Genomic DNA, 27,352 nt, shown 5'->3' with positions numbered 1-27,352 from the left:
TTTCCCATTGCCTCCCTCCCGCACAGTATGTGAGCATCCGCCTCCAGCACCTGCCCGATATAGGTGGCTACAAATAGTTCCTAGGCACAGTCTGGGAAGCCCACGGCCGGGGATTTGAACTCGCAGCCTCTTGCTCCCTAGGCAAGCTGCTTCCCCGCTGCACCCCCTTTGGGACAGAACAGCTATTCAGGGTGGCCAGTCTGCCAAACCCTTGAGACAGATGGCAAGGCTCTGTTAGGGATATGCTAAACCAAGCACCAGTGAAGAATTCATCTGCATTTGTTGGGCTGATTTAGCATGGTTTAAGAGCGGCCCTTGCAACGAGGCCGGTTCAACCTTCTTTGTTTACAGGCAGGAGTTTGGGTGGGATCCACAACTGTCCAGTGAGAAGGCCCCACAGGTAAAGGCCCTGAATATCAGATTAGCGCAACACACATTCTGCAGGTGCAGGCTTTGGCCAATCAGTTTCAAAGGTGACGGGTGGGAAGTGATTGGCTGAGCCTCCCTGAACGTTCCAGGGAGGGGGGTATGAACAGAGGGGCTGCAGGGCCTCCCCGGAGGCAGCCCCCTGGCAGAGCGCTGGAGCAAGCTCACCTCAAACTTGCAGGCTTGGTTCGCGATGTGAAGAAAGGCAGGCTGCTGCTGCTTTGTGGAAAGGGAGCGCGGCTGTCTGTGTTGAAATTCCGCAAGGCTGGTAAACCTTGGATTGGTGCTGGATTTCAACATGGATGCAGGGAAACTAAAACCACAGACATCCCGCGGGTGGGCGGAGTGGAACACGGCCGAGTGAGGGGCTCTCTGGGTGGAGGGGTGCTTGAGTAAAATGCTCCTGACTTGGCGGGAGACCCAGTGAGGAAAGAGGCAGCGATGGCCATCCGAAGGCATGAGATGACGCAGTCGAGGTGGCCAGGGGGAGCCCTCGGCCGGCTGAGCAACACAGCGGTGCTGCTGACTGCTCTGGACTGGGGCGAGTTCTGAAATAAAGGCTTGCCGGACACGGAGGATTCTCATCCTTTCGTGGCGGGCTCTGAGAAGAAGCTTGCTCGGCCGTCAGGGTCCCTTCGCTACCTGAGACAGCTGGACCCTTTCCTAACTCAAATCTGATCTTCCAAAAGCTGGTCTGTGCTCAGGCCAAGCTCAGGGTGGACCAGCGACTGATACACTGAAATCCTGCCAAATTCTCTCACACTGGTATGTAAAGGTCCTTTTTTTGACAGCACAGAGCTGGACTGCGGAAGCAAGGCGAATCTCAGAAGAGGAACCCCGACAGGTGAAGCCAAAGAAGTCGGGTTGCCTGCAGCCCAGGTAGCCCCACAAGCAAGGCACAATGGCCATCCTCCACTGCTTGCCCTCAGCACCAGGCATCCACAGGTAGATGCCTCTGGACATGGAGGTTCTACTACGAGCAAACTACTGCAGCTCAAGAGCTTCACAAAGCTACAAGCCCAGCACCAGTACCAACATCAGGTGCTTGATGATCCCACCTGGCATGGCTTTCCCAGGGACACACACACTCTTGTGATCAGCCACTTTTATTCACAATATCTCCTTAGTACAGTGATTTTGTCATTTTGTTTTTTAGGAAACTGAACTTATTTTGACACTTCTGACAGGTTTGATTTTTTTTTTTTTTAAATACAGTACAGCATTCCCCCCCCCCCCCCTAGAAGTAAACTTCACTGAAAAGGGGAGAGAGAGAGAGAAAGAGAGAGAGAGACGGGACATCTGATGCCCAAGCATCTGTAAAACAAACACTGTAGTGTTCCCTTGAAAATAAGTTAATTAAGAGGAGGGGGGGGGGCACGCATTAACAGCGAGTTTGGTCATCCAGAGAACTCAGCCACGGAACAACAGCACTGTTGAGTCGCTGGAGGGAAAAGTTGCTGCACTGAAGGCGAAAGGGGGCAAGAGGCAAGGAGCAGAGGGGAGGCTCAGCTGCCTTCCTCTCCAACAGCAGCAGGTAAGGGGTTAGGGAGAGAAATCCTCCGCTGGGGGGAAAAGGAAATATGCACCCCTGTGATTTTCTCCATTTCCCAACCAAGGAGGCCACCGAGCTGTGGCTGTTTCCACCCCACCCACCTGTTTTCCTTTCTCCTTCTGAATAATATATTTTAAAATAAATATTGTGTCGTGAGCAACTGGAAGAAGAAAAAAGGTTGTTCCTTTTTTTAAAAAAAAAGAGAGAGATGAAAATAAATAAAAACACCACCAGCACAACCACAGCACAGCAATGGGACAATCCACACACGCGCACATCACTGACTTCTATTTACAGGGGGGGGAGAGAGAGAGATTGAGATTGCTTTTTCCCCCTTTTTCTGTACACGGAGGAAGACGGGAGGAGGAGGAGGAGGAGGAGGGAGCACAGCAGGCGCTTCAAGCAAGGCGGGGGCGTCACCCTCCTCCTCCGTCAGACAGAGGACCGGAGGTAACGGGACTGAAGCCACACGGACTCTCTCCTGCCTGCCGGCCCTTTCTCGAGTGGGACCAGACAGGCAAGGGCCTCTAACTGGGGGCCCAAATCCTGCCTGTTCCTTGCAGCCAGCCAGTGAGGTTAGACCTGAAATGGCAGAGGAGTGGCTAAGCCTGGACTGCACCACGGGAACTCCAGGCTCACGCGGCAGAATATCCCCGACCCCCAACCACCTTTGCACGCAAGAACAAGGGGCCCAGCTTGGCCTTCTCCCTGAGACGCTAGATTTCTCTCTTTGGAGTGTCTCATTCCAATCTCCCTGCACGTGGAAAAGTAGCACCTCAGGCAAAATGGTCCCAGGCTACCGGGCCCTGCTTGTTCTCTGCCCAGGGAAGGGTATCCCACCTGGAATGGGCCGGCTCACGCTGCCCTCCTCACCTGCAGTTTGTGTGAACTCAGGACCCACAACAGCAAGGCTCACGAAGCTCTGGCAAAGCCCACCCCCCACCCCCGGGCATTTATGGGGCTCATTCTGCATAGCAAGACACTGCACTCCACAGTTTTATTACTTCGGTCCATGTTTGTGGCGGGGGGAGGAGGCAGCATGCAAGAGGCACGAGAGAAGTCGGGGCAGCCGCTGTCGGGGGGTGGGGGGGCGCTAACTTGCAGAGCATCACCAAAGGTGGGGCTCATCCCAGGACCCAGCTTGGATCACAGCCAAGGCTATAATCCCTCCTCCCAGCCCCATGAATTAGGTGAGGATGGAAGAGTTTTCCCTCCCCACCAGTGCTCAAAAACAAAACCCACCTGGGAAATCGGGGGTTGGATCAGCCATCCTTGTACAGATACCAACATGGGGAGGGGAGAGATGGGGACGGACACACACACACACACACACACACACACACACACACACGGGTGGGAAGGTCCTGGTCCCCCAAGAAAGCAGCAAGGAAATGTCTGAAACTGCAAGACAGGCGAGGGGGGGGAGATTATAAATATATCTGTCTCTATATAAATAAATAAATAAATAACAAAACTTACTAGCACACTTTAAAACTCCTCCTCCTCCTCTACAACATCCCCCCCAAAGGGAGGGTTTTACTCTTCCAAAAGCGGCGAGGCCCACACAGAGTCGGCGGCGCTCTGGGTTCGAGTCCTCCCCTGCCAACATAAAAGATAAGCAATGGGATGGCTAGATGGGGGGGTGACAAGGAGGGAGGAGAGCGAGCACAAACCCTCCAGGATCTCGGGCTCTGGTTACTCGGGGATGCGAAGGGCGTGGGGGGGGGGCCCAGGAGGCAGAGGGGGCCACTCCGAAGTCTCTCTAGCAGGCACAGTCCTGGTGCGGAGGGGCTTGTTGGTCAGCCAGCTGGGGGCCCTGCTTGGCACCGGTGACGGCCGGGTCGGCCGCGTCGAGGGACTCGGACATCTTTTCACAAATTATGTCCACCAGGCGCTCAAAGGTTTGCTTGACGTTGATATTATCCTTGGCGCTGGCCTCGAAAAATTCGAATCCTGGTGGGGAGAAAAGGGGGGGAAAGACACCCGGGAGGGAGGGGGGGAGCTTGAAAGCCAAGGCCTGACGGGAGAAGAGCCAAGAGCAGCCCTGCTGGACCAGGCCGCAGTCGGTCCCTCAAGGCCCTGCATCCTGTTTCCAACAGGGGACAGTCAGGCGCCTCCAGGAAGCCTGGCACTGGTGCCTGTCCCGGGGCCAGAGAGTTCGTGCGCAAGCTCCCCCCACCCCCAGAGCCCACCTAGGCAGCCCCCTGCCCCTGCCCCTCGCCCACCCCTCACTCACCCAAGTGTTCAGCCAGCTGGCGCCCCCTCTCAGACGACACCACCCGTTCGTCCTCCATGTCGCACTTGTTGCCCACCAGCAGCACCTGGGCGTTGTCCCAGGAGTAGGTCTTGATCTGGGTCGACCTGGCAGAGGCCCCCGGGAAGCAGATGCGTGAGGAGGCGCCGTGTCCAGAGCCGTGGGCAGCCTCCTCTCCCAGCCCCAGGCAGCAAAGGGGCTCTCTCCAGGTGCCAGTGGGAGCCAAGCTCGGGCCAAGCAGACACCCAGGATCCAGCCATGCAGATGCAGGAAAGAGACCCACCCGCCCCGCCCTCCTGGCCCGGGGCTCCTTCAAAGGGACTCACCAGTCCTGGACGGCATTGAAGGACTCTTCGTTGGTGATGTCGTACATCAGGATGAAGCCCATGGCCCCCCGGTAGTAGGCGGTGGTGATGGTGCGGTACCGTTCCTGGCCTGCCGTGTCCTGCGGAGGAGAGTGGGCGAGAGGAGAGGCTGGATGAGACCCACAGTTGTTGGCTTAGCAGCCGCCAGGCACACATAAAATCTTTAGGCTTCCTTCTCTGGAAATCTGCACAGGACGGCATTGTTAGGGGGCAAACTCTTCATACACCTTTCAGAAAGCCTCTCAATAAAGTTATTATGTCTAGTAGACGTGCCAAACTATCCTGCTTCGGACACACGATGCGAAGACCCAGCTCCCTCGAGAAGTCCATCATGCTGGGGAAAGTGGAAGGCCAGAGGAGAAGAGGACGACCAGCAGCCAGGTGGGGGGACTCCATCAAGGCAGCCATGAAGGCACCACGGAGAGACCTTCAAGGCCAAGTGGAGGACAGGCCATCATCCTGGAGAGAATCTCTCTCTGTGGTCACTAAGAGTCGACACCGACTGGACGGCACTTAATCAATCAATCCAGACATGCCAGTCAGTTGGCCACCAACGACCTGACCTGTCAAATATTCCTTGAAGAAATCTGCCTCGTTGCCACAACTGGCTTTAAAAACCGACTTTAAAAGGTGGGTGCAGTTGCCTTTTTATTTCTGTTTCCATTTCATTTCATTTCTGTTTGTACACCGCCCCAAACTGCCGTCTCTTGGCGGTTTACAGCAACATAAAACAAATTAAAACAGAAATTAAAAATTTAAAACCTTAAGTCTAGTTAAAAAGCTTGGGTGAATAAATGCGTCTTTAGAGACTTTCTGAAAGTTGTCAGGGATGAGGAGGGCTCCTCTTTCAGCAGGGAGCCCATTCCAGGGTCTCGGGGCAGCAATGGAGAAGGCCCGTCCCCGAGTAGCCACCAGACGAGTCAGTGGCAACTGCAGACAAACCTCTCCAGATGATCTCAGTGGGCAATGGGCCTCCTAGCGAAGAAGACGTTCTCTTAAATACTCTAGGGGTTTAATGCAGTTGGTTTATTAGAAAAATAAACAGTTCTACCTGCAGTCTAAACTGGGTATTCCAGAATAAATACCAAGGAAAAGGACTGTTCTGTAAGCCATCCACAGAAATAAATAGTTTACTTAACATGGTTGAAAGTCGTAATATTTTTTAAATGTAGCTCTACCATCCACATGACAAAATTCTGTACACAACTTCAACAAGACTGTATCTTATTCTCAGTAAATCACACAGTTCCCACATCTGCACAACATTAAATCTCTAACTCCCTTGATACTCTTCTGTTCATTAAGGGTCTGTTTGGTTTTTTTGGGTCATTCTAATCAAGCTCATGCTTGTAAAATGTTTGACAGTTCCACTAACTGATCCCCAAACAGACAGATATGGACAAAAGTTCCGCCCTGTAAAGCTGAATCCATCCCAGTCAACTGGAAATCATTTGAGATATACTGGCTATTTGGTTGATTGATCTCTTAAGTCTGTAATTTCTTGCAATGTTCTGTTGACACAAACATAAGATTAAACTATCTGTTATATATTTTGAAGAGTTAGTTTGTGGGTTTGTTTGTGTAAAATAATGCAAAACTTACCGATTACCTACAGATAACAAATTTTGCATACACAGTCCTGTCACTGAAGTTACCTGAATGCACTATTTTATTTTAAAACACAGAATATGCCGGAGGAAAGGTCTAAATAATAATAAATAATTTTTTGTATTTTTAAAAGAAGAAATTCTGAACCTAATAATAATATCTTAACTGATATTGTTCTCAATTTTTTTTACACTTAATAATCAGATCAATAATTAACAACATCATGCCCAAGAGAAGCAGAAGATCGTTCTCAGATTCAGATTTACTAAGATTCAAATTTGCCATATGTGGTCATTATTCAATAAAATGAATAATGTTTGAAGTGGAAATTCCACGAATTTAAAACTGTTATTTTACTTCCCTTTTGCAAGCACATTAATAAAAATTCTATTACATATATTTCATTTCTTGAACTTCTTTCTGATAAGATGGGCCTTCTCGGCTGCTGCCCCGAGACTGTGGAATGCGCTCCCTGCTGAGATACGATCCTCCCCATCTCTGGCAATTTTCAGAAAACACCTGAAAACCCATCTCTTCGCCCAAGCTTTCTCAGCTTTTTAAAACTTGTTTTTAAATTGTGCTGATTATTTAATTGTTGTTTTATGATGTTTTTAATTGTTAATCATTGTTTTATGCTTATAATTTTTGTTTAATTATTAATTGATTTTAATGGTGTTTTAATGTAAACCGCCCTGAGCCTTTTGGAAGGTTTTAAAAGTTTTAATTAATTAATTAATTAATTAATTAATTAATTAATAATAATAATAATGTGTAATCTACACAAAATGACTTTGCCTGGTCAACGACAGGCTTCACCTCCTAGCCTAAACATGGTTCACTGATCCAGAGAGAGAGAGAGAGAGAGAAGATCTGGGCACACGCTGAAGCCTAGAGTGCACTTCACCAGCATCAGAAACGCCCGTGGCCTGCCACGCCCGGCGGGCCCCCTCACCCAGATCTGCAGCTTGATGCGCTTGTCGTTGCGGTAGATGGTCTTAACTTTGAAGTCGATGCCGACGGTGCTGACGAAGGCCGGGGTGAAGGAGTCGTCAGCGTACCGGAAGAGGAAGGAGGTCTTCCCCACGCTGCTGTTGCCAATGATCAGGATCTTGAACATGTAGTCGAAGTTCTGGTCGGAGGACTCCTTCTGGCCATAGCGGGCATCTGTCGCGGAAGCCATCTGGGGAGGAGAGAGAGGTGGTCAGCCGTGAGGGGCACGAGGCCCCGGCCAGCTCACGCCTCGGGGTGCCCCTTGCTGGGGGAGGGAGATGCTCCCCAGCACGCAGGGCAGCCACATCCATGAAGATCTCTCGCTTCTCCAAAAGTGGGGGCCGCTTTTGGCTCACCACCGAGTCCGTCCCCTTTATCCTCCCCTTCTCACCAACACCTCCTAAGCAACCTCGTTTTAAGCAACTAAAGAAAACCCCCACCCAATGGTTTGCCTTGCTGCATTTCCTTAAGAGAGTGCATATGCGCAATGCTGCAAGGGATCCTTGCGCATGTGTGTGTAAGACTGTAACTCCCAGGGCTGTCGTTTAGAGAAGCATGATGCCGCCATCAGAACTGCCCTGCTGGATCAGGCCCAAGGAGGCCCATCCAGTCCAGCACCCTGTTTCCCACAATGGCCCACATGAGGGCTGGCCCTCCCTCCTGCGGTTGCTCCCTTGCAACTGGTACTGAGAGGCTTCTTGCCTCTGTGGCTGGAGGTGGCCCACGGCCACCAGACTAGGAGCCATTGACAGACCGGCCCTCTGGGAATTTGTCCAAGCCCCATTTAAAGCCATCCAAGCTGGTGGCCGTCACCACATCCTGTGGAAGAGAATTCCCTAGATTATACGATGTGTGAAAAAGGACTTCCTTTTGTCGGCCCTGAATTTCCTGGCCTTCATTTCCAAGGGATGACCCCTGGTCCTAGTGTTGGGAGAGAGGCAGACAAATTTCTCTCTGTCCACTCCATGAATAATTTTCTACACCTCTATCAGGTCTCTCCGTAGTAGCCTCTTTTCCCAACTAAAAAGCCCTAGATGCCTACGAGCCTTGCCTCATAAGGAAGATGCTCCAGGCCCTTGACATTGTGGTCGCCCTCTTCTGTACCTTTCCAAGTTCTACAATGTCCTTCTGAAGATACGGTGACCAGAACTGTACACAGTACTCCAAATGTGGCCGCACCAGAGATTGGTATAAGCGCATTATCATATTAGCATTTTAATTTTAAATCCACTTCCTAATAATCCCTAGCATGGAATTTGCTGCGTTCACAGCTGCCGCACACTGAGTCCACACTTCCAACGAGCTGTCCACCACGACCCCAAGATCTCTCTCCTGGTCAGTCACCGACAGCTCAGACCCCATCAACGTAGATGTGAAGTTGGGATGTAGGTTTTTTGCCTCAGTGTGCATCACTTCACACTGGCTTACACTGAACCATGTTTGCCATTTTATCGCCTACTCCCCAAGGTCGGAGAGATCTTTTTGGAGTTCCTCACAATCCGTTGTGGATTTCGCTGCCCTAAATAATTCCAGTATATGGAAGTGAAGCCGGGATGGGTCTGCTCAGTGCTTGTATAGGAGCAGTGGTCCCTCCAATAGGGAATTCCAGCTGCTGTTGACTACAACTCCCATAATTTCCATCCAAAGGCCATCACGACTGGGGATGCTGGGAGCTGTAGTCAACAACATCTGGAAATCCCTGTTAGAGGGCACCCCAACGGGCTCCATTTTAAGGCCAAGCCAAAATACTGAATAAATGAAAGGAGGCTACAATGCCACTGCCTTGCTGAAAACATGGTCTGACTCTGGTCTTGCTTGCTTGCTTGCTCCAGTTGGCAGCCCCATCCTGACCACCGTGTTTCCCCCTTCAGTTATGAAAGGTATGACTTTCAACGCAGGGTACTGACTACAGCCAGACTAAACCAACACAGCCACGTCACACTCCGGTGTGGCCAAGGGACTGTTGAGGGGTGTGAGGAGAGACATTAAAACCCTCACACAGCGGAGTATGCTCTGATGGGAAAGAAGTTCAGCCCAGAAGATTATCTGGGGACATTAGGTTGAGCTCAAAAATAAAGAAAGATCTGTGAAGGAACTATCCCCTCACTTACTGAGCGAGAGAGCCACAGAACAGCAAACCCAAACAGGCACTAGCCTTCAACTGACCAATTCTAACTCTAACTGATGCAGAGACCTACCAGCATCTCATCAGGCCTCTAGTGGCCAGACGGAATTATTGCGGCGTTGAGTGTCGGCCCAGGCCCGGGGAGTGGAGAGGAGAGCTGGTCTTGTGGTAGCAAGCATGACTTGTCCCCTTAGCTAAGCAGGGTCTGCCCTGGTTGCATATGAAAGGGAGACGAGAAGTGTGAGCACTGTGAGATATTCCCCTCAGGGGATGGAGCCGCTCTGGGAAGAGCAGAAGGTTTCAAGTTCCCTCCCTGGCTTCTCCAAGATAGGGCTGAGAGAGAGATTCCTGCCTGCCACCTTGGAGAAGCTGCTGCCAGCCCGTGAAGACAATACTGAGCTAGATAGACCAATGGTCTGACTCAGTATATGGCAGCTTCCTATGTTCCTATGAGTGTCTGATCTATTGTGCATTGACCATAGTGATCCTTGCATGAGAACTGAGCGGGGAGACAGTGACACTCATTGGATTTCTCAGGGGGTGGACCCTCACGCCCTCCCCTCACTCAGAGGCTGTTTCCTGAAAAGAGCTAAATTCCACCTCCTCTTCGGAAACAGATTCAAGGGGCCACAAAACCCTCACACCCCAATCTCTCTCTGCCCAAGAGAGCCCCCAAACCCTGGAATCCAGCCCCTAATCGGAACCGGAACCCTTCAAGATGGGCACAGATGGAATGCTGGCTGCTGGGGCACGCCATGTGCACTCCGAGTGGGGCCTTCTCGACTCAACCTGAGCAGAATCTAAAATGAACGGAGCGGACACCCAAAAACTTGTGAGCGCAGGCACGTGTGCATGCCTTGGAGAAAAACACTGTGCCAGGCTGGCTCCTTCACGCTTCTTAGATCTGCAGTGAAGAGGGCAACTACTCATGACGACTAATAATCAAGCCCCCAGATGCAGAAGCAGTATACCTCAATATCTGGGCACAATCACCTCCCTGCCTTGCCGGCGGGCTTCCTATCCGAGCTGGCCACTGGGCTAGATGGATGGACCCACTTGGGCCTCGTCCAGAAGAGATGCTCACACAGTGCTGAGAATCCTCCCTTGGGGGTCTGCAGCCTGCACCACACAACTACGGTTCCCTGGAAGAAGAGAACCCCCCGTGAACCTGTGGAAATCGGGAGTGCAGAAAGGCCTCCGTCCTGCCCTCGTCCCAGAAGGAGGGCGGGCCAAGGCTGGACACCATCTCTCTGCTAATCAGCCGCCTGCCAAAAGGCACTAAGCAAACTGGGGGGGGGGGGGGGCAGCCCTCTTGGACCGGATTAGCCACCTAAACAAGTTTTAGTCGGGCAAAAGACGACCGGCTGTGCCTGCTTTTCTGGGCCCCGGAAGGTGCCTGGGCTGGCAACCGGTTATGGCAACTGGGAAGAGGCCTGCGTGCCCAAGGCGGGCTCAGAGCGCAGCCTGCTTGTGGCTACTGACTGTGCCCAAGAGACCCTTGTGACCTGGCGTGTGGCTTGCAGCGTTTCACGAGGACTCCGGGCAGAAGGATAAGGAGGAAACGGGATTAGGAGGGAGCCAGGCAAGGAGGGAGTCTCTCGGCCTCTGAATGAGAAGGTGGGGGTGGAGGAGGGCTGGCTTGGCACTAGCCAGCCTGAATGGTCCCCTTGGCTAAGCAGGGTCTGCCCGGGTTTGCATTTGAATGGGACACTAGCTGCGTGAGCACTGGAAGATCTTCCGCTTGGGAGACGGGGCTGCTCTGGGAAGAAAAGCACCTGCCTACTTGCATGCAGGAGGTTCCCAGTCCCCTCCCTGGCAGCAGCAGCATCTCCAAGATCGGGCTGAGAGAGACTCCTGCCTGCAAGCTTGGCGAAGCCGCTGCCAGTCTGTGAAGACAAGACTGAGTGAGGTGGACCAGTGGTCTGACTCAGTATATGGCAGCTCCCTCTGTTCCTAGGGTCAGCCATTTCTCTCTTTGCCTTTCTTGGTCGCATTTCAGAAAAGTCTGAAGAGCGCTCAGCCATGGTGCCGCCTCCCAAAGCTGCCACAGAACTGTCACATCTCTCGCCCGGCCGCCTGCGGTGAGCAAAAATGGCCCCCCAGGCGACCTGGTAGGGAATGTTTCAACTTGAAAGAAGCAGGCGGTTCTTGATCTTTCGGGCAACAAGTGTGCTGGAAATGAGCAATGGAAGAGAGAGTATGCCTGCCTGCATACTGAAGGCGACAGGCTAGTAAGATTCTTTTTGAGGCCAGCAAGTTTTCTGGACCAATTTGCAAGGCTGACAGCACTGCACTCCGTGACATCCATCCTTGTTCTGGAGAGCTGCACAATTTCAGCCCTCCAGCTGCCGTTGGACTACAGCTCCCATCACCCCCCGCCACGGTGGCCAACAGTCAAGGATGATGGGAGTTGTAGTCAACAGCAGCTGGAGGGCCGAAGTTGCTTATTGCTTTCTCTGTTAAAATGTCATTGTAAGCCCATCGAGGCAGGGATCTGTCTGGCTCGGCTTATGGGGACTCTGCAAAACTCCACACGGGAACATTATCAGGGTCAGCCATGCTGGGCAGTTGACTGGTGACCTATTGCCCATTGTTCTGCAAAGACAGGACACCAGATATGCCCGTAAGAACAATCTTGCTGCAAGCTCAGTAAAGTGTGCCGTTAGTCAGTGTCGACTCCCGGCGGCGTCCACAGAGCCCGGTGGTTCTCTTTGGTAGAATACAGGAGGGGTTGACCATTGCCTCCTCCTGCGCAATATGAGATGATGCCTTCCAGCATCTTCCTATATTGCTGCTGCCTGATAGAGGGGGTTCCCATAGTCTGGGAAACACACCAGTGGGGATTCAAATCGGCAACCTTCTGCTTCTTAGTCAAGCATTTCCCCACTGTGCCACTTAAGGTGGTACCTTAAAAACAAAAACAACCCCCTGCTGTTATTTGGCATTATTTATATGGCCAAATAACTATTTATTTGCATATAAATAATTATTTATATTTGGCATTATATGACTATTGCAATGCGCTCTACGTGGGGCTGCCTTTGTACGTAGTTCGGAAACTTCAATTAGTTCAGAATGCAGCAGCCAGATTGGTCTCTGGGGTAACCCGGAGAGACCATATTATCCCTGTTTTGAAACAATTGCACTGGCTGCCGATATGTTTCCGGGCAAAATACAAAGTGCTGGTGATTACCTTTAAAGCCCTGAACGGCTTAGGCCCGAGTTACCTTAGAGAGCGCCTTCTTCTGCACAATCCCCACCGTACATTAAGGTCATCTGAGGAGGTCCGCCTCCAGTTACCACCAGCTCGTCTGGTGGCGACTCAGAGGCAGGGCCTTCTCTGTAGCTGCTCCTGGGCTGTGGAAGGCGCTCCCTGCGGAAATCCGTAATCAGAATTCTCTATTAGCCTTCAGGAGAGCCCTTAAAACGTATTTCTTTGGCCTGGCCTTCCAGGGTTTTTAAAATTTTAACCTGATTTTGGGGCTTTTAATTACTGTAAACTGTTTAATTGCTGTTTTAAAATGTTTTTAAATTGTTAATTGCTATATATTTTTAAATTTGTTTTAGCTTTTTATTGTTTTAGTGGCTTGTTTTAATTGTAAACCGCCCTGAGCCATTCTGGAAGGGCGGTATATAAATCAAATAAATAAATAAAATAAATAATAAATTATTTCCATTTTAATATCTTTTTTTTTAATGGTAACAGCAGGCCAACCCTGGTATCCCAAGATAATAGCTAAAGGGAAGAACAGTTCACCTTTACATTCTCCTCACTTCAGGTTGTAAAAACTTAGAAGAATTCACTTATTTAAAAACTGCTAAGTTAGCCATTATTGTGAAACAAGGCAGACCAAGTTACTAGTCCTGAGTAGTCCTGTGGAAATCAAGCACATCTTTAAACCAGTGTTGTCTCTAAAGCGTGTGCACATGCCTGCACTCACAAGTTTTTGGAGGTCCGCTCAGTTCTAGACCCCACTCTGGTTGAATTAGGAAGGTGCCGCTCCGAATGCATGGGCACACACACACACTGCCTTGATACTCTTGCCCAGAACAAAACCCATTCTGCACACAGATGAAATAATTAGAGAGAACTCTGCTTTAGACTACTGAGTAGTACTATAAGCTACTATCTGGATGTCCGCCAGTGAAATTAATGAAGTTGTTTTTGTAAGTAGGTAAGGATACCACTGCATTTTTAGCCTACTTTCCAGGAGGCTTATGAGATCACCTGGCATGCCATGTGTGTGCCTGTCTCCTGCTATCAACTTGCAACGCCTGGACCAATACGAACCAAATCGGGGACAGTTGTAGGGACACCTCAATGGCGGAGTTTGTGCTGATGATCCAACCCAAATCAAGATGGCGGACATGTAAACATTTGAGGCGCAAGTGGGCTGACTTGTGGACAAATTCAGTCCAGTTCAGTGTCCCCCTCTAACAGGGATTCCCAGATGCTGTTGACTACAACTCCCATAACCCCCTGCCAAAGCCATTGCAGCTGGGGATGTTGGGAGTTGTAGTGAACAACATCTGGGAATCCCTGTTAGAGGGAACACTGGTCCAGTTGTAGGGATCGTGAAAGGAAAGTAGGCAGATTAGTTCTTACTAGAACAACTTGTTTTGTATGGTTACTGGAAACATTGACATGCTGTTGGAATCAGAATTCAGTATCAAACCTAATATCCAAAATATTAAGATCTTTTGGAGAGGAGAGCTGGTCTTGTGGTAGCAAGCATGACTTGTCCCCATAGCTAAGCTGGTTGCATTTGAATGGGAGACTAGAAGTGTGAGCAGCACTGGAAGAGATTCCCCCTCAGGGGATGGAGCCGCTCTGGGAAGAGCAGAAGAAGGTTCCCAGTTCCCTCCCTGGCAGCATCTCCAAGATTGGGCTGAGAGAGATTCCTGCCTGCAACCTTGGAGAAGCCGCTGCCAGTCTGTGAAGACAATACTGAGCTAGATAGACCAATAGTCTGACTCAGTATATGGCAGTTTCCTATGTTCCTATGCCGATGATGCAAGGATCCATTTTCTTCCGATATAAGCTGGTGCTCTGGGGCTGCAATTTGCAATGCTTCCTTGGGAGTAAGCCCCACGTACAGTGGAGTTTACGTCCAGGTTAAGTTGGGCAGGCTATTTCTGCAAATGATCTCTTTTTGCTGCTGTTTTAATGCAATGAGCATTTTATACCAATGTGGCCGTCATTTTGATTGGCCGAGTCTTTTTGAAACCAGTCCCGGCACCCTAATTAATAGCTCTAACCGTGACCCCGTGTGAATGCCAGGTCCTTTCATGAGACGGCCTTTGAAGCAGGCAGCTTTGTCACCCCGTCTTTCCCAGGGAAGTGGGGGCTGCCTGCGTGGAGATGACAGAGAAAGAGCCCATTCTGCGTCAGAGGGGGCTGACGGGTGCTAATTTGGTACAAGAGATGTTCTTTCTCCCATCTGGTTGACATCAACCGGGCCGGGGGTTGGGGGGGGACTCCAGACTGGTGCAACCTACTTTGGGGGGGGGGACAACCTTCCCATGATCCACTGCTGCTTCTGCAATTCAATGAGGCAGGACCTCTCAACCATCAAGGCCCAACCAGTCAATTTATATAGGAAACCGGCTGTTAAAAAGGCATGGCTGAATCCAGTGGTCTGCAGATGTTGTTGGACTAGCACTTCCTTCGGCCATTGTGGCTGAGGATGATGAGAGTTGTAGTCCAACAACATTTGGGGACCTGGGTTAAGCGATGCCAAGAGGGAGAGGGGCAGAAGCGAGACAGCCGTCCGCCAGCATGTGGGTTGCAGGGATTCTAGCAAAGCATGCCCGGCTACTTTTTCAAGTCTCCTACCCCACTCAAGGCACAATATAAAAACTGGATGAAGTAAACGGGACCTTCCATTTCGACCCAGGAAAGTTCTCCCAACATTCTTCCACGAGTCTATTAGGTCCTATTAGCCCTAAGAGCTGGGTGGAACCTCCCTGCACAGGAGGAGTCTACCTCAGCAGGCAAAACACAACAGGGCTTCCATTGCCTTCATGCCATCATCACTGCAGGCTTCCCAGAACGTAACAGCAGCCTTGCTGGATCAGGCCCAAGGAGGCCTCTCTAGTCCAGCGTCCTGTTCCACACAGGGGCCCACCAGATGCCTCTGGGGAGCCCACAGGCAAGAGGTAAAGGCATGCCCTCTCTTCTGCCACTGGTATTTGGAGGCCTCTTGCCTCTGAGGCTGGAGATGGCCCACAGCCACCAGACCAGTAGCCACTGATAGACCTGTCCTCCGTGAATTTGTCCAAGCTCCTTTTAAAGCCATCCAAGCTGGTGGCCAGCACCACATCCCGTGGCAGAGAGTTCCATAGGTTAATTGTGCGCTGTGCAAACAAGGGCTTCCTTTGGCTGGTCCTAAATTCCCCGGCAATCAGTTTCATGGGATGACCCATGGGAGTCCGGACGGCTTGAAGAGGAGCTTAGACCACTTCACGGAGGACAGGCAACTGCATGGCCACTCGTCTGGTGGCTGTGTGGGCCGCCTCCGGGGCAAGACGAAGCAACCCCAACCTCTGCGGTGATGCCTCTTAGGCAAGGAGGCTGGTCTTGCTTGAGTGCTTCACGGGATGTGGGGCTGGCTATTTTATCCCTATTATTGCTGTTCAGTAAACTCCCCAAAGGACGTCCGACAATATGTTGTAATTTACAAGACAAATTGCAGGAGCCCTTAACGCAGGAGTTCCCACCCTTGGCTTTGCGGATGTTTCCGGACTACAACTCCCATCACCCCATGTCCAGCCACGGTGGCAGGGGATAATGGGAGTTGTAGTCCAACGCCATCTGGAAACCCAACACTGGGACCCCCTTTCTTCACTGAGGCCTCCAGCTCTCAGTTTGCTCCCTGCCCCCCCCCCGTTGGACAGACCACGGAGAAAACGTGATTCCGCTTCCAGTAAACAAGCAGGTTTGCCTAATTACGTAACGGCCTCATTAGCTTCCGTATTCAGCGTTTGGGGGCGGCTGCTTTTGGATGGGGGACGGCGGCATCTGCAAAACCTTTGCCTCCATCCTATGGAGGCAAAGGAAATCTACTCCCCTCCCAGAAGGAAAGCAATGGGGTGCCTGGGAGCAAGCACCCTTCCTCAGCCGGTAATGGGCTGGGAGAGCCGTGAAAGAGCCGGACGGAGTCAGACCACGGTTGGTCTGCCGGGCCCAGCATGCTGCTTCCAAAAGAGCAGGGCCCCTCGAAGGCAGGCGCCCGGGCACACGCTGAGCCGTTTCCTGCTCTCCGCTCAGTTCCTTCTGGATCCCGCTCAGGTTGAACCAGGAAGGCCCCACTCCGAATGCAGGTGGGCACACACTGCCTTGATGTTGCTGCCCCGAACAACACTCACTCCGCACAGAGATGAAAACCATGAGAGAGAGAGAACACTGCAGCAGAAGACAGGCAGGGCATGAGGATAAAGGTTTTAGGAGAAGAGCTGGTCTTCTGGCAGCAAGCATGAAATGTCCCCTTAGCTAAGCAGGGTCTGCCATGGTTTGCATCTGAATGGGAGACTTGATGTGTGAGCACTGTCAGATCTTCCCCTTAAAGCAGGCATCCTCAAACTGCGGCCCTCCAGATGTTGCTGAACTACAATTCCCATCACCCCCAGCTACAATGTATTGTGGGAATTGTAGTTCAGCAACATCTGGAGGGCCGCAGTTTGGGGATGTCTGCCTTAAAGGATGGAGCTGCTCTGGGAAGAGCACCTGAGGTTCCAAGATCCCTTCCTGGCAGGATCTCCAAGATTGGGCAGAGAGAGACTCCTGCCTGCAACCTCGGAGAAGCCACTGCCAGTCTGGGTTGACGATACTGAGCTAGATGGACTGAGGACCTGACTCAATATATGGAAGCTTCCTATGTTCCTAAGATTGACATAGTATACCTGGACTTCCAAAAGGTGGTGAATTTTTGACAAAATTTTGACAAAACTCCCCACCAAAGGCTCTTGCACAAACTTAGCAGTCATGGGACAAGGGGACAGGTTCATGTGCGGATCGGTAACTGGTTGAAGGACAGGAAAAAGAGAGTGGGAATAAATGGAGAGTTTTCACAATGGAGGGAAGTAAGAAGTGGGGTCCCCCAGGGCTCTGTACTGGGACCAGTGCTTTTTAATTTATTTATAAATGATCTAGAAGCAGGGGTAAGCAGCGAGGTGGCCAAATCTGCAGAGGATACCAAACTTTTTCGGGTAGTGAAATCCAAAATGGATTGTGAGCAGCTCCAAAAGGATCTCTCCAAACTGGGGGAGTGGGCGACAAAGTGACAAATGTGGTTCAGTGTTGGCAAGTGTCAAGTGATGCACATTGGGACAAAAAACCCCAACTTCAAGTATACGCTGATGGGATCCGAGCTGTTGGTGACGGACCAGGAGAGGGATCTTGGGGTGGTGGTGGACAGCTCCTTGAAAGTGTCTATTCAATGTGCGGCAGCTGTAAAAAAAGGCCAATTCCATAGGGAGGGGATGGAAAATAAAGTGGCTAATATCATAATGCCCTTATACAAATCTATAGTGCAGCCAGATTTGAAGCACTGCGTACAGTTCTGGTCACCACATCTGAAGAAGGACATGGTGGAACTGCAGAAGGTGCAGAAGACAAGGGCAGCCCAGAGGGTCAGGGGCCTGGAGCACCTCCCTTAGCAGGCTAGGCTACAACACCTGGGGCTTTTTAGTTTAGGAAAAAGACAACTGTGGGGCCTGGAGCATCTTCCTTATGGGGCAAGGTTTGTAAGCTGCTGGGGCTTTTTAGTTTGGAAAAGTGGTGACTACAGGGAGACATGATAGAGGTGGCCACTAGTCTGGTCTTGTGCTAGCAAGCATAGCTAAGCAGGGTCCACCCTGGTTGCATATGAAAGGGAGACTAGAAGTGTGAGCAGCACTGGAAGAGATTCCCCTTATTAGGGGATGGAGCCGCCGCTCTGGGAAGAGCAGAAGGTTCCCAGTTCCCTCCCTGGCAGCAGCATCTCCAAGATAGGGCTGAGAGAGAGACTCCTGCCTGCTGCCTTGGAGAAGCCGCTGCCAGTCTGTGTGTAGACGATACTGAGCTAGATGGACCAAGGGTCTGACTCCGTAGATGGGTTAGGGTTAGGGTTAGAGGGTTAGCCCTCCGTAGATGGCAGCTTCCTATGTTCCTAGTCTGGTGGCTACAGACCACCTCCAGCCTCAGAGGCAAGTTCCCAGTTGCAGGGGGTGGGGGCAGCCACGGCAGGAGAGAGGGCATGCCCCCCTCACCGCTTGCCTGGGGCCTTTCCAGAGGCATTTTGTGGGCCACTGTGGGGAAACGGATGCTGGGCTAGATGGGGCTCCTTGGGCCTGAAACTGCAGTGCTCTTCTTCTGTTCGGGACCCACCAGCAGGGCATGGAGGCAAGAGGTTTCCCTTTCGCAGTCTGTCGCCCAGTTTTCCCAGGCAGGCTGCTCCTGAACAGGTAGGCTCAATTTAGCCCAACGTAAGAGCCCTCCTGCATCAGACCGAGGCCCATCTCGTCCAGCGTGGAGGCAGAGGCCTCCGAGGAGCTCAAAGGAGGGCCTTTCCCCACAGTGTCCGCCCTCCCAATAGATGTTCAGCAGCAGACTGCCCCTGTCCATGGAGGCTCCTTCTAGCGATCACAGCAAATGCCTGAGGTCGCCTCCGGAGCTCTCCTCAGTCCTTTTTCAGGGCAGGAGAGGAGCACCGGCAGGAGGAGAGCGAGACGGTGGCGAGAAGGTGGCGCCCGGCTGCCTGCAGAGCATCAATCATTCATTGGCCAGAGCATCCGGGCTCCTCTGGCCTGCCCTCCTCTGCACGCTGGCCGAGCCCGATCTGGTTGCAAGCAAGCGGGACGCCCTGGGGAGGCAGAGGAGCTGCTCGCTGGGCCCTGGTGGTGCCCAGGAGGGTCCCGTGTCTGCCTGCCACATGCAGAAGGCTCCTGCTGGGGGGCGGGGGGGGGCTGCAGAACACACACACACGTTTGCAGACGCTGCCCCCCCACCCCCCCGGTCATGCCACTGATCCATCCTGACAAAGACCGGGCGAGCCCACTTGAGCAGCGGCCCAGAAGTCAGGAAGGCCGAGGGGGGGTGGGGGGGCAAGCCCTCCCTCCCTCCCTGCCCAGAGGCCTCCCCTCCCCAAACGAGCCTCGCCGCAGTGCCAGCCAGTTGAGGGGGGGTGGGGTTCCGTGCCTCCCCATGTCCAATAAATGGACCGGGGCGTCATCAGACAGATTGGGAGGAAGCGGGCGGGGGGGGGGAGCAGAGAAGGCGCTGGAAGCCACCCCCGTCCGTGCATCCGCGCGAGGGGAGCAAGGAAGGCGGCGACTGCGGAAGCGGCCCCCTCGGAGGAGATTCGCGGGGGGGCGGCGGGATGTTGCCGCTTCTGCTCCCCCCTCCACCCCCTCGCGCGCCTTCGCCTTGAAGATCCATCCCGGGGGGGTTAGGGAGGGAGGGGGACCCAGCGGGACACCTGGTGTCCCCCCCCCGCCGCGCCTTTGCAAGCTGCCTGCTGGGCTGCCCTCCCTCCGCCCCCCCCCGCAGGATCCCGTCCGCTCTGCCTCCTCCCGAGCCGAGCCGCCTGTTTACCAGCTGCTGCAGCGCGCACAGCCTCCCTCGCGAGGACGGCGCCCCCCCTCGCCGCCCCCCCCGGCCAGCTGCTTCTCAAGGGCCCCCCTCCCCCCTCTGGCGAGGCAGGCAACCATCTCCGCAGGCAACGCCACGCCGCCTTCGGCTCGCAGCCCCCCAGCCCCCCCCCGATGGGGGGGCGGACATGAGGGGTTCTTTCTCCGCTTTTGCAACATGCGCGCACAGCCCCCCCCGCCGTGCATTTCCATGTGTCAAATGAAGGTTATTAAGCCTCCCCCCCCCGCAGGCAGGGCAAAGGCAACCACATGCGAAAGGTGCAGCGCAGGAGGAGGGGGGTGCAAGGGGGGGCTGCGGGGAGGGGAAGGGGGGGCTGCACCGGGCGCGCACTCACCTCGAGGACGCGCTTCGGATCTCGCAGCAAACGCGGCGGCGGCAGCAACGGCGCGAGGCGGCGGCGGCGGCACCTGCCTGCAGACCCCGGGCTGACGTCACCAGCGCTCCAGAGGGGAGGGGGGAGCATGCAAATGAGCCGCAGACGTCAGGCGGCAATGCACCGACTCCTCCAGGAGAGGCGGGATCGGAGCGCTGTCGCCTCGCCACGCGATTGGGCGAGCGGGGATGATGGACAAGCAGCGCCGTAGTCTGCAGCCGTCGCGAGATCTTCCCTCCTGTCGCGATGATTCCTTTCCCTGTTGTTGTTACTTTTCTTGATTCATATATTAATTTTGTATGCCGCCTGGCAATTCAGTCCCTGGGCGGTTTACAGCAAAACAAAACAAGTAAAAATTAGATTTATAGTTTCAACTTAATTTGATTTATAGTTTTAATACTTTTAATGTTGGGTTTTAAATTATTTGAATGTTTAATGTTTACATGATTTTAGTTGTAAACCGCCCAGAGAAACACAAGTTTTGGGCGCTATAGAAATATGTTAAATAAATAAATAAATCTTGAACCAAAACCTTAAAACAATTTAAAGCCACAAGTCTAATTACAAAATTTGGGTGAAGAAATGTGTCGCTAGAGACTTTTAAAAAAGGCTTGATAAACCTTTTTCCTTCTCCGGAGGCTCCCGGAGAGCATCCTTAACAGATGGGTAGCCCGTCCTCCTGGAGCAATAGCCAGAAAGTCCAGAAAGGTAGGTGCCTCCCGAGGGAGGAGCAGAGGTGCCTCTCGGTCATTCTGGCGTCTTGACCTAAAGGCCTTTGGAGGCCCCCACCTTGCTGGAGGGCCCCCTCCCCTGCAAGTTGAGCATCATCCCCCTATACACAAACACACACACCATGACACACGCAGTATTTTTGACACAAGGGTTCTTGAGGACATGAACAGCAACTGAACTCACAAGAATATACAACAGGTATATATATGCAAATATGCATTCGCAGAAACATTTCAACAGGCAACTTAACATATTCTCACCCACCCCCATATTTCTTTCCTCACTCCCCACTCTGTCTCTCAAGCAGAGCTCATGCTGGGCTGCCCAGTGCAACACAGGGCAGAAGCACAGCATGGCGACCACACCACCCGGGACAGACTAAGGAAGGTTTGGGGGCCTCCGGGGTGGGGGGAGGCCCTGGACTTCAGCCCAGAGGTCCAGGGGTGGAAGCGCCTCTGGGGAGGCACATCCCCTCCTTCCCAGGTTGGCAGCATCCTCTGGAGCTCCTCAAGCTCCTCTGGAAAAGTTGAGTGCTTTCTCCTCCCTCCCTTCTTGGCATCCAAGCCATAGAACCAGTTCCCAAGCAGTGCACCCGCTCAGGGTTATATTCAGGGGTTTTTTCCCTTGGTACTGAAATGCAATGGAGACACAAGAGCCATATTGGGTCTCAAGGGGCTCAACACGTTTCTGAAGAAGAAACACTTCCGCATGACGAGAGTGTCCACCTTTCTGTACTTCGAGGACATCGTGACCAGCTCTCCAGCCATGGAACAAGTACAGAGGGATGTAGAGGCCATGATTCTTTGCTTCCAGACCCATGGACTGGACGTCAACAGGGAAAAGAGTTCCCTTTCTCCCATTCAGCCACTGGCTCACCTCGGGGTGATCGTGGACACAAGCAAATATCCTTGGTGAGTCTAGCTCGCCAAGGAGCATCAGGACAGGCTAGTCCAGCTTCTCCATACAGTCAAGGGACAACTGAAGGTCAGCCTCATGGTTCTGGCAAAATTGATGGGGAGGATGGAATCCTACCAAGACCTGGTCTGGTGGTCTCATTGTCACTCTCGCCCATTGCAAACATTACAACTCCCTTTTCAGAAACAGATTGCTTGCAAAATAGCAGCCACTGATTCCTGTTCCCTGATAAACTGGGATGTCTCTGGACTGGTGGCTGTCCCCACAGCGACTGTCAGCCTGAGATTCCTTGCTGATGGATTGTTTCCACAGATGCCAGCCTCTTCGGATGGGGAGCTCATCTAGGGAAGAGCACGACTCGGGATGTCGTGTCAGGAAGGCCAGGAAAAGCATCAAGGGGCCAGGAAAAGCATCAGTTGGCTGGAGTCAAGGGTGATTTGATTGGCACTTCTGCATTTTCCGGAGGGCCTGTCTGGCTCTCAGATCTTAATTTGGACAGACAACATCTCGGCAAAAACCTATGTGAAGGAACAAGGGAGTACTAGGTCCAGAGCCCTACACAGGGAGGTATGCTCACTATTGGAGTGGGCGGAACAACACCACCCATTACCCACCAGAGTGGGACCCCTGGCGGGAGTTTTTTTGTCAGATCACATGTATGTCCGGACAGCCGTTAGTGGATCTTTTTGCCATGGCAGAGAATGCCCGAGCGCCTCAGATTTACTCTCGCACTCTGCGCCCCACAGCTACGGGAATGGATACGTTGACACAAGCTTGGCCCAAAGGCCTGCTATATGCCTTTCCCTCCGGTGCCCAAAGTCCTTCAGAAGGTGAGGGTCGAGCGTGCTGCAGAAGTGATTCGGGTTGTGCCCCACTGGCCCCAGCAGCCGCGGTTCTTCTCTCTCAGGCCCATCCCTCACCCTGCCGCTGGAACTTTTCCATCTGACAGTCTGGAGGCTGAGCAGGAAAGTCTCTGCCTAATGGGATCTCTGGATGCCTTGTGGTCTACCATGTGATCCTTTTGCTGGGCATCCACTAAGAAGATCGATGGCCGTACCTGGAGGCAGGGCCGGCTCTGGGGGATCTGGTGCCCAGATGCAACATTCTGTTGAGTGCCCTTAGTTAAAATGTTTCTGGGAGGGCATGTGGATATATAACCTCCTGATCTAGCAAGAGTGGTGAGCGGCCCGCTAGGAGGAACACAAGCATTGTAGTTGTTGGCAGGGCAGGCTCTGATGCCCCCCAGTAGGCAGCGCCCCGATGCGGCGCATCGCCTGGTTACGGGGATGAGCCGACCCTGTGAGGGCCTTCCTGGCATGGTGACAGGCGCAGGGAAGGTCCCAAGGCAAAAGGTCGGGGAGGTCTCAGAGTTTCTCCAAGCTGGTCTGGACGGGGGCCTGAGTACCCTCAAAGGACAAGTGGCTGCTGCCGATGGGATTCTGGGTTAAGAACAGCCCTGTTGGCTCAGGCCCCTCAAGGAGGCCCATCTAGTCCAGCATCCTGTTTCACACAGTGGCCCACTGGATGCCTCTGGAAGCCCACAGGCAAGAAGTGAGGGCATGCCGTCTTTCCTGCTGTTATTCCCCTGCACCTGTTACTCAGAGGCATCCTGCCTCTGAGGCTGGAGGTGACCTATAGAGGAGAGCCAGCGTGTAGTGGTTAGAGTGCTGGACTAGGACCAGGAAGACCTGAGTTCAAATCCCCATTCAGCCACGAAACTAGCTGGGTGACTCTGGGCCAGTCACATCTCTCTCAGCCTAACCTACTTCACAGGGTTGTTGTTGTGAGGAGAAACTCAAGTGTGTAGTACACCGCTCTGGGCTCCTTGGAGGAAGAGCGGGATATAAGTGTAATAAATAATAATAATAATAATAATAATAATAAATTAATATAGCCCTCCGACTAGTGGCCATTGATTGATCTCTCCTCCATGAACTTGTCTAAGCACCTCTTAAGGCCATCCGGGCTAGTGGCCATCACCACATCTGATGAGAGAGGATTCCATAGGTTAATTATGCGTTGTGTGAAAAAGTACTTCCTTTCGCCAGTCTTAAATTTCTTGGCAATCAGTTTCATGGGATGACCATGGTTCTAGTGTTAGGAAAGAGAGAGGAAAACATCTCTATCCACTTTCTCCACACCATGCACGGGTTTACAGACCTCTCTCATGTCTCTCTGCAGTCGTCTTTTTTCTAAACTAAAAAGCCCCCCAGGGGTTGTAGCCTTGCCTCCTACGGAAGGTGCTCCAGGCCCCTGGTCATCTGGGTTGCCCTCTTCTGCACCTTCTCCAACTGTGGGGAGGCAAAAGCGGCTCCATCAGCAGCACAGAGCAAGGAGCAAGAGAGAGAAGGACAGACCCTGCATGACATTCCCAAGGCTGCCAGCTCATCCAGAGGGGGTCTCTTTCATGCATCTGAGGGAAAGAAAAGCTTTGCCTTGGTGTCTGGACTCCTTCTGGCCACTAGGTGGCAACCTGACATCACGAGGAAGTTTCTGGGGACCAGCCACCAACTGGGATTTTTAGCCACAAGGCAAGTCTGAGTTGGTGTGCAAAAATTAACAGACGTGGTGTGGGGTCACGGTTGCCGCCGGCTGCATGCTGTGATGGCCCCTAGTCCCAGTTGTGTGCCAGTGGCGAGGGGAGCCAGGACCGGACCCATCGCCACTCCTGCAAGGGGGGAGGCGGTCTGCCTATGCTCAGAGGCACTCCTCTTTCCCTTGTGACGCCATGTGCCCCAGAGCTGAGCTGCTCCAGACCCCGGCTCGCTGGTGGCCTCCAGTTCCTCTTCCTCCATCCGCAGCTCCTTGACGTAACACCAAATGCAGCCCCTTCCGGATCCTCTGCCCATTGCAAGAGCCTAGTGGCGTTCCCTTCCATGGGCTCCATTATATGACTATTACAACTACTATGGATATTTATACACCGCTCTTCAACCAAAGTTCTCAAAGCAGTTTACATAGAAAAATAAACAATACATAATTAAGATGGTCCCCTGTCCCCAAAGGGCTTACACGACCTCATTCCTAACCCGTTCCTGCCGCAGGCTGAAATGCTTGTAGCTCAAAGGGTGGTACATTTGTTGGTAACCTCCCGGCTTGACTACTGCAATGCGCTCTACGTGGGGCTGCCTTTGTACATAGTCTGGAAACTGCAGTTGGTTCAGAATGCGGCAGCCAGGCTGGTCTCTGGGTCATCTCGGAGAGACCATATTACTCCTGTATTGAAGGAGCTACATTGGCTGCCGATATGTTTCCGGGCAAAATACAAGGTGCTAGTTATAATGCCCGAAATGGCTTTGGCCCTGGGTATTTAAGAGAGCGTCTTCTTTACTACGAGCCCCACCGCCTACTGAGGTCATCTGAGGAGGTCCGTCTCCAGTTACCGCCAATTCGTTTGGTGGCTACACAGAGACGGGGCCTTCTCGGTTGCTGCCCCGAGATTGTGGAATGCGCTCCCTGCTGAGATACGATCCTCCCCATCTTTGGTAATTTTCAAAATACACCTGAAAATCCATCTTTTCACCCAAGCTTTCTCAGCTTCCTAAATTGTTTTAGGTTGTAATCTCTGCTTTATTTTTAAATTGCTAAATTGTTTTAAGTTTTTTATATATGTTTTTAACTTGTTTTATGATATTGTTAACTGCCCAGAAATGAAAGTTTGGGGCGGTGTACAAATTTAATAGATAAATAAATAAAATAAAATAAAGGGTGGCATTTTGTTTACTCATGTTGAGGACAACACCAGCTTTCCCCCCCACCCCCCAGGACTAGGAAAGTGAGCGACCTGCTACTTGGGAGGGACTGGTGTGAAAACCCACAATTTATCTTGTGCAAATCTTACAGAAATGAATGGGAGTTGCAGAAAAAGAGAGATGTTGGTGGAGGATCGAGTCCACCAGACGTCCCCAAACCCCATGAAGGCAAGACTGCCCTGTAAGGCCAGGCCCACACGCTGATGTCGCAATCCAGAGTGTCGTGGGCAGGGTTGCCTTATGCAGGCTCCCCAAATCTGGGTGGCCTAATTTGCATGTTATGCAAATTATGCGGAAACTAATTTGCATTTTTGTTTATTTGACAGATTTGTATACTTTCCCCGCCTTCTCTGCCTTCCCATGTGATCGGCTCCAGAGTAGAATCCGGGCAGCGCAAATCCAGGTGGAATTTAGCAGCCGGGTGGGGGAGCCAAAATCGGGGAGGGGCTACCCTAAATTCTGGGGGCCATGGCGACCCTAGTTGTGGGACAAGCAAGAGACAGTGGCGAGCCTGGAGAAGTGAAGGCCATGCACTCCAGGAACAAAGACTGACCTTAGTTTGGAGCCGGGTTTGTCGGTGGTGCATTTGCTGGGACAAATGGAGGGATTGCTTGGGACCCTCGGGATTGACAGACACCAGCCGCACCAACGCCCTTCTGAGGGACTTCTTGACTACCCCCCACACACCTCAGAATGAAGCCGCCAGCCCAGCCTCCCACCTTGCAGGACCCGTGTGCTGCTGGGAGCGTCACTCTGGGGGTCAGAGCGCGAGGGTGGTTTCCAGGCCGGGGGGCTGAGGCCCGGCCCCTCCTGCTTGAGGAAGGAGACGCGCCAGGAAGCTCAGGCCTTGCCTCTTGCTTAAACCGACACACCAGGAGGAACCACCGGCTGTGCCACCCTAACTCCTGCAGGGCAGAGGACGCAGCCTTCCCTTGACCCTTCCTAGGTCGGGGCCCTTATTTCCCAGAGGCCCAGCTGCCCCTTAGGCCTGCAACCCCCCCATCTTCCCCTTCACGTTTCCTCCAGGTTCCCCCTCCCTCCCGACATCCTTTGCGTACCCACCACCACGTCTCCCTCTCCAAACCCCCACACAGTGGGCAGAGTCAGGGCTGGGGTGGCGTCCAGCCAGCCTGCAAGCGCCATGGGCGCTCCTGAGGAACGGTCCAGGGGTCAGCAAACATGGAGGAGGAAGTGATCACGTGCTGGCCGCAATCTGGCCCCTTCCCCCACCCCCTCCACGTCCGCCGACCCACGTGGCCATTTCTGGGGAGTGCCCATGGGAGGAGGGGTGGGCTTGGCGCCAAGGGGGTTTCCAGATCAAGCCTTCCCACAGGGTCACTACGGATCTGCCAGGTGTGCTTCCCGACTTCCTGTGTGGTGACAGAAAGGGGCCCCCCATTCACATTTCCAGTGCCTGACTTCAGGTTTTATCTTTGCAATTTAGTGCTACGACGGTGCAAGTCCGTTGCGGAAAAATAGCTGTATTTCCCTGTTGTGGGAGTTTGAGATTCTGGGGGTCGTTTTCAATATGACCCCATCAAGCCGAAGCATTTTACTGCTGTTCTAGGGTGTCATCTGGATGAGCCCCCCCCCGCCCCTGCAGCTGCCTCTCCCCACAGCCAGCTTTTCT

General features: G+C 52.7%; 1 protein-coding gene across 1 annotated transcript; it reads right to left on the bottom strand.

Moving 5' to 3' along the window:
• Positions 1–1,516: 1,516 nt before the first annotated feature.
• On the bottom strand, positions 1,517–20,441 carry RAB3A (RAB3A, member RAS oncogene family). Its single transcript, XM_053291751.1, has 5 exons — positions 20,285–20,441; positions 7,158–7,385; positions 4,559–4,677; positions 4,215–4,339; positions 1,517–3,931 (listed from the first exon to the last, which is right to left on the bottom strand). Exons 1-5 carry the CDS (start codon positions 20,411–20,413, stop codon positions 3,741–3,743), a joined length of 792 nt encoding a protein of 263 aa, XP_053147726.1. The 5' UTR covers positions 20,414–20,441; the 3' UTR covers positions 1,517–3,740.
• Positions 20,442–27,352: the final 6,911 nt, after the last annotated feature.

The sequence above is a fragment of the Hemicordylus capensis genome, chromosome 2 (genome assembly GCF_027244095.1).
Source record: "Hemicordylus capensis ecotype Gifberg chromosome 2, rHemCap1.1.pri, whole genome shotgun sequence".
NCBI lineage: Eukaryota > Metazoa > Chordata > Lepidosauria > Squamata > Cordylidae > Hemicordylus > Hemicordylus capensis.
This window is presented reverse-complemented; position numbering and strand designations above follow the sequence as displayed.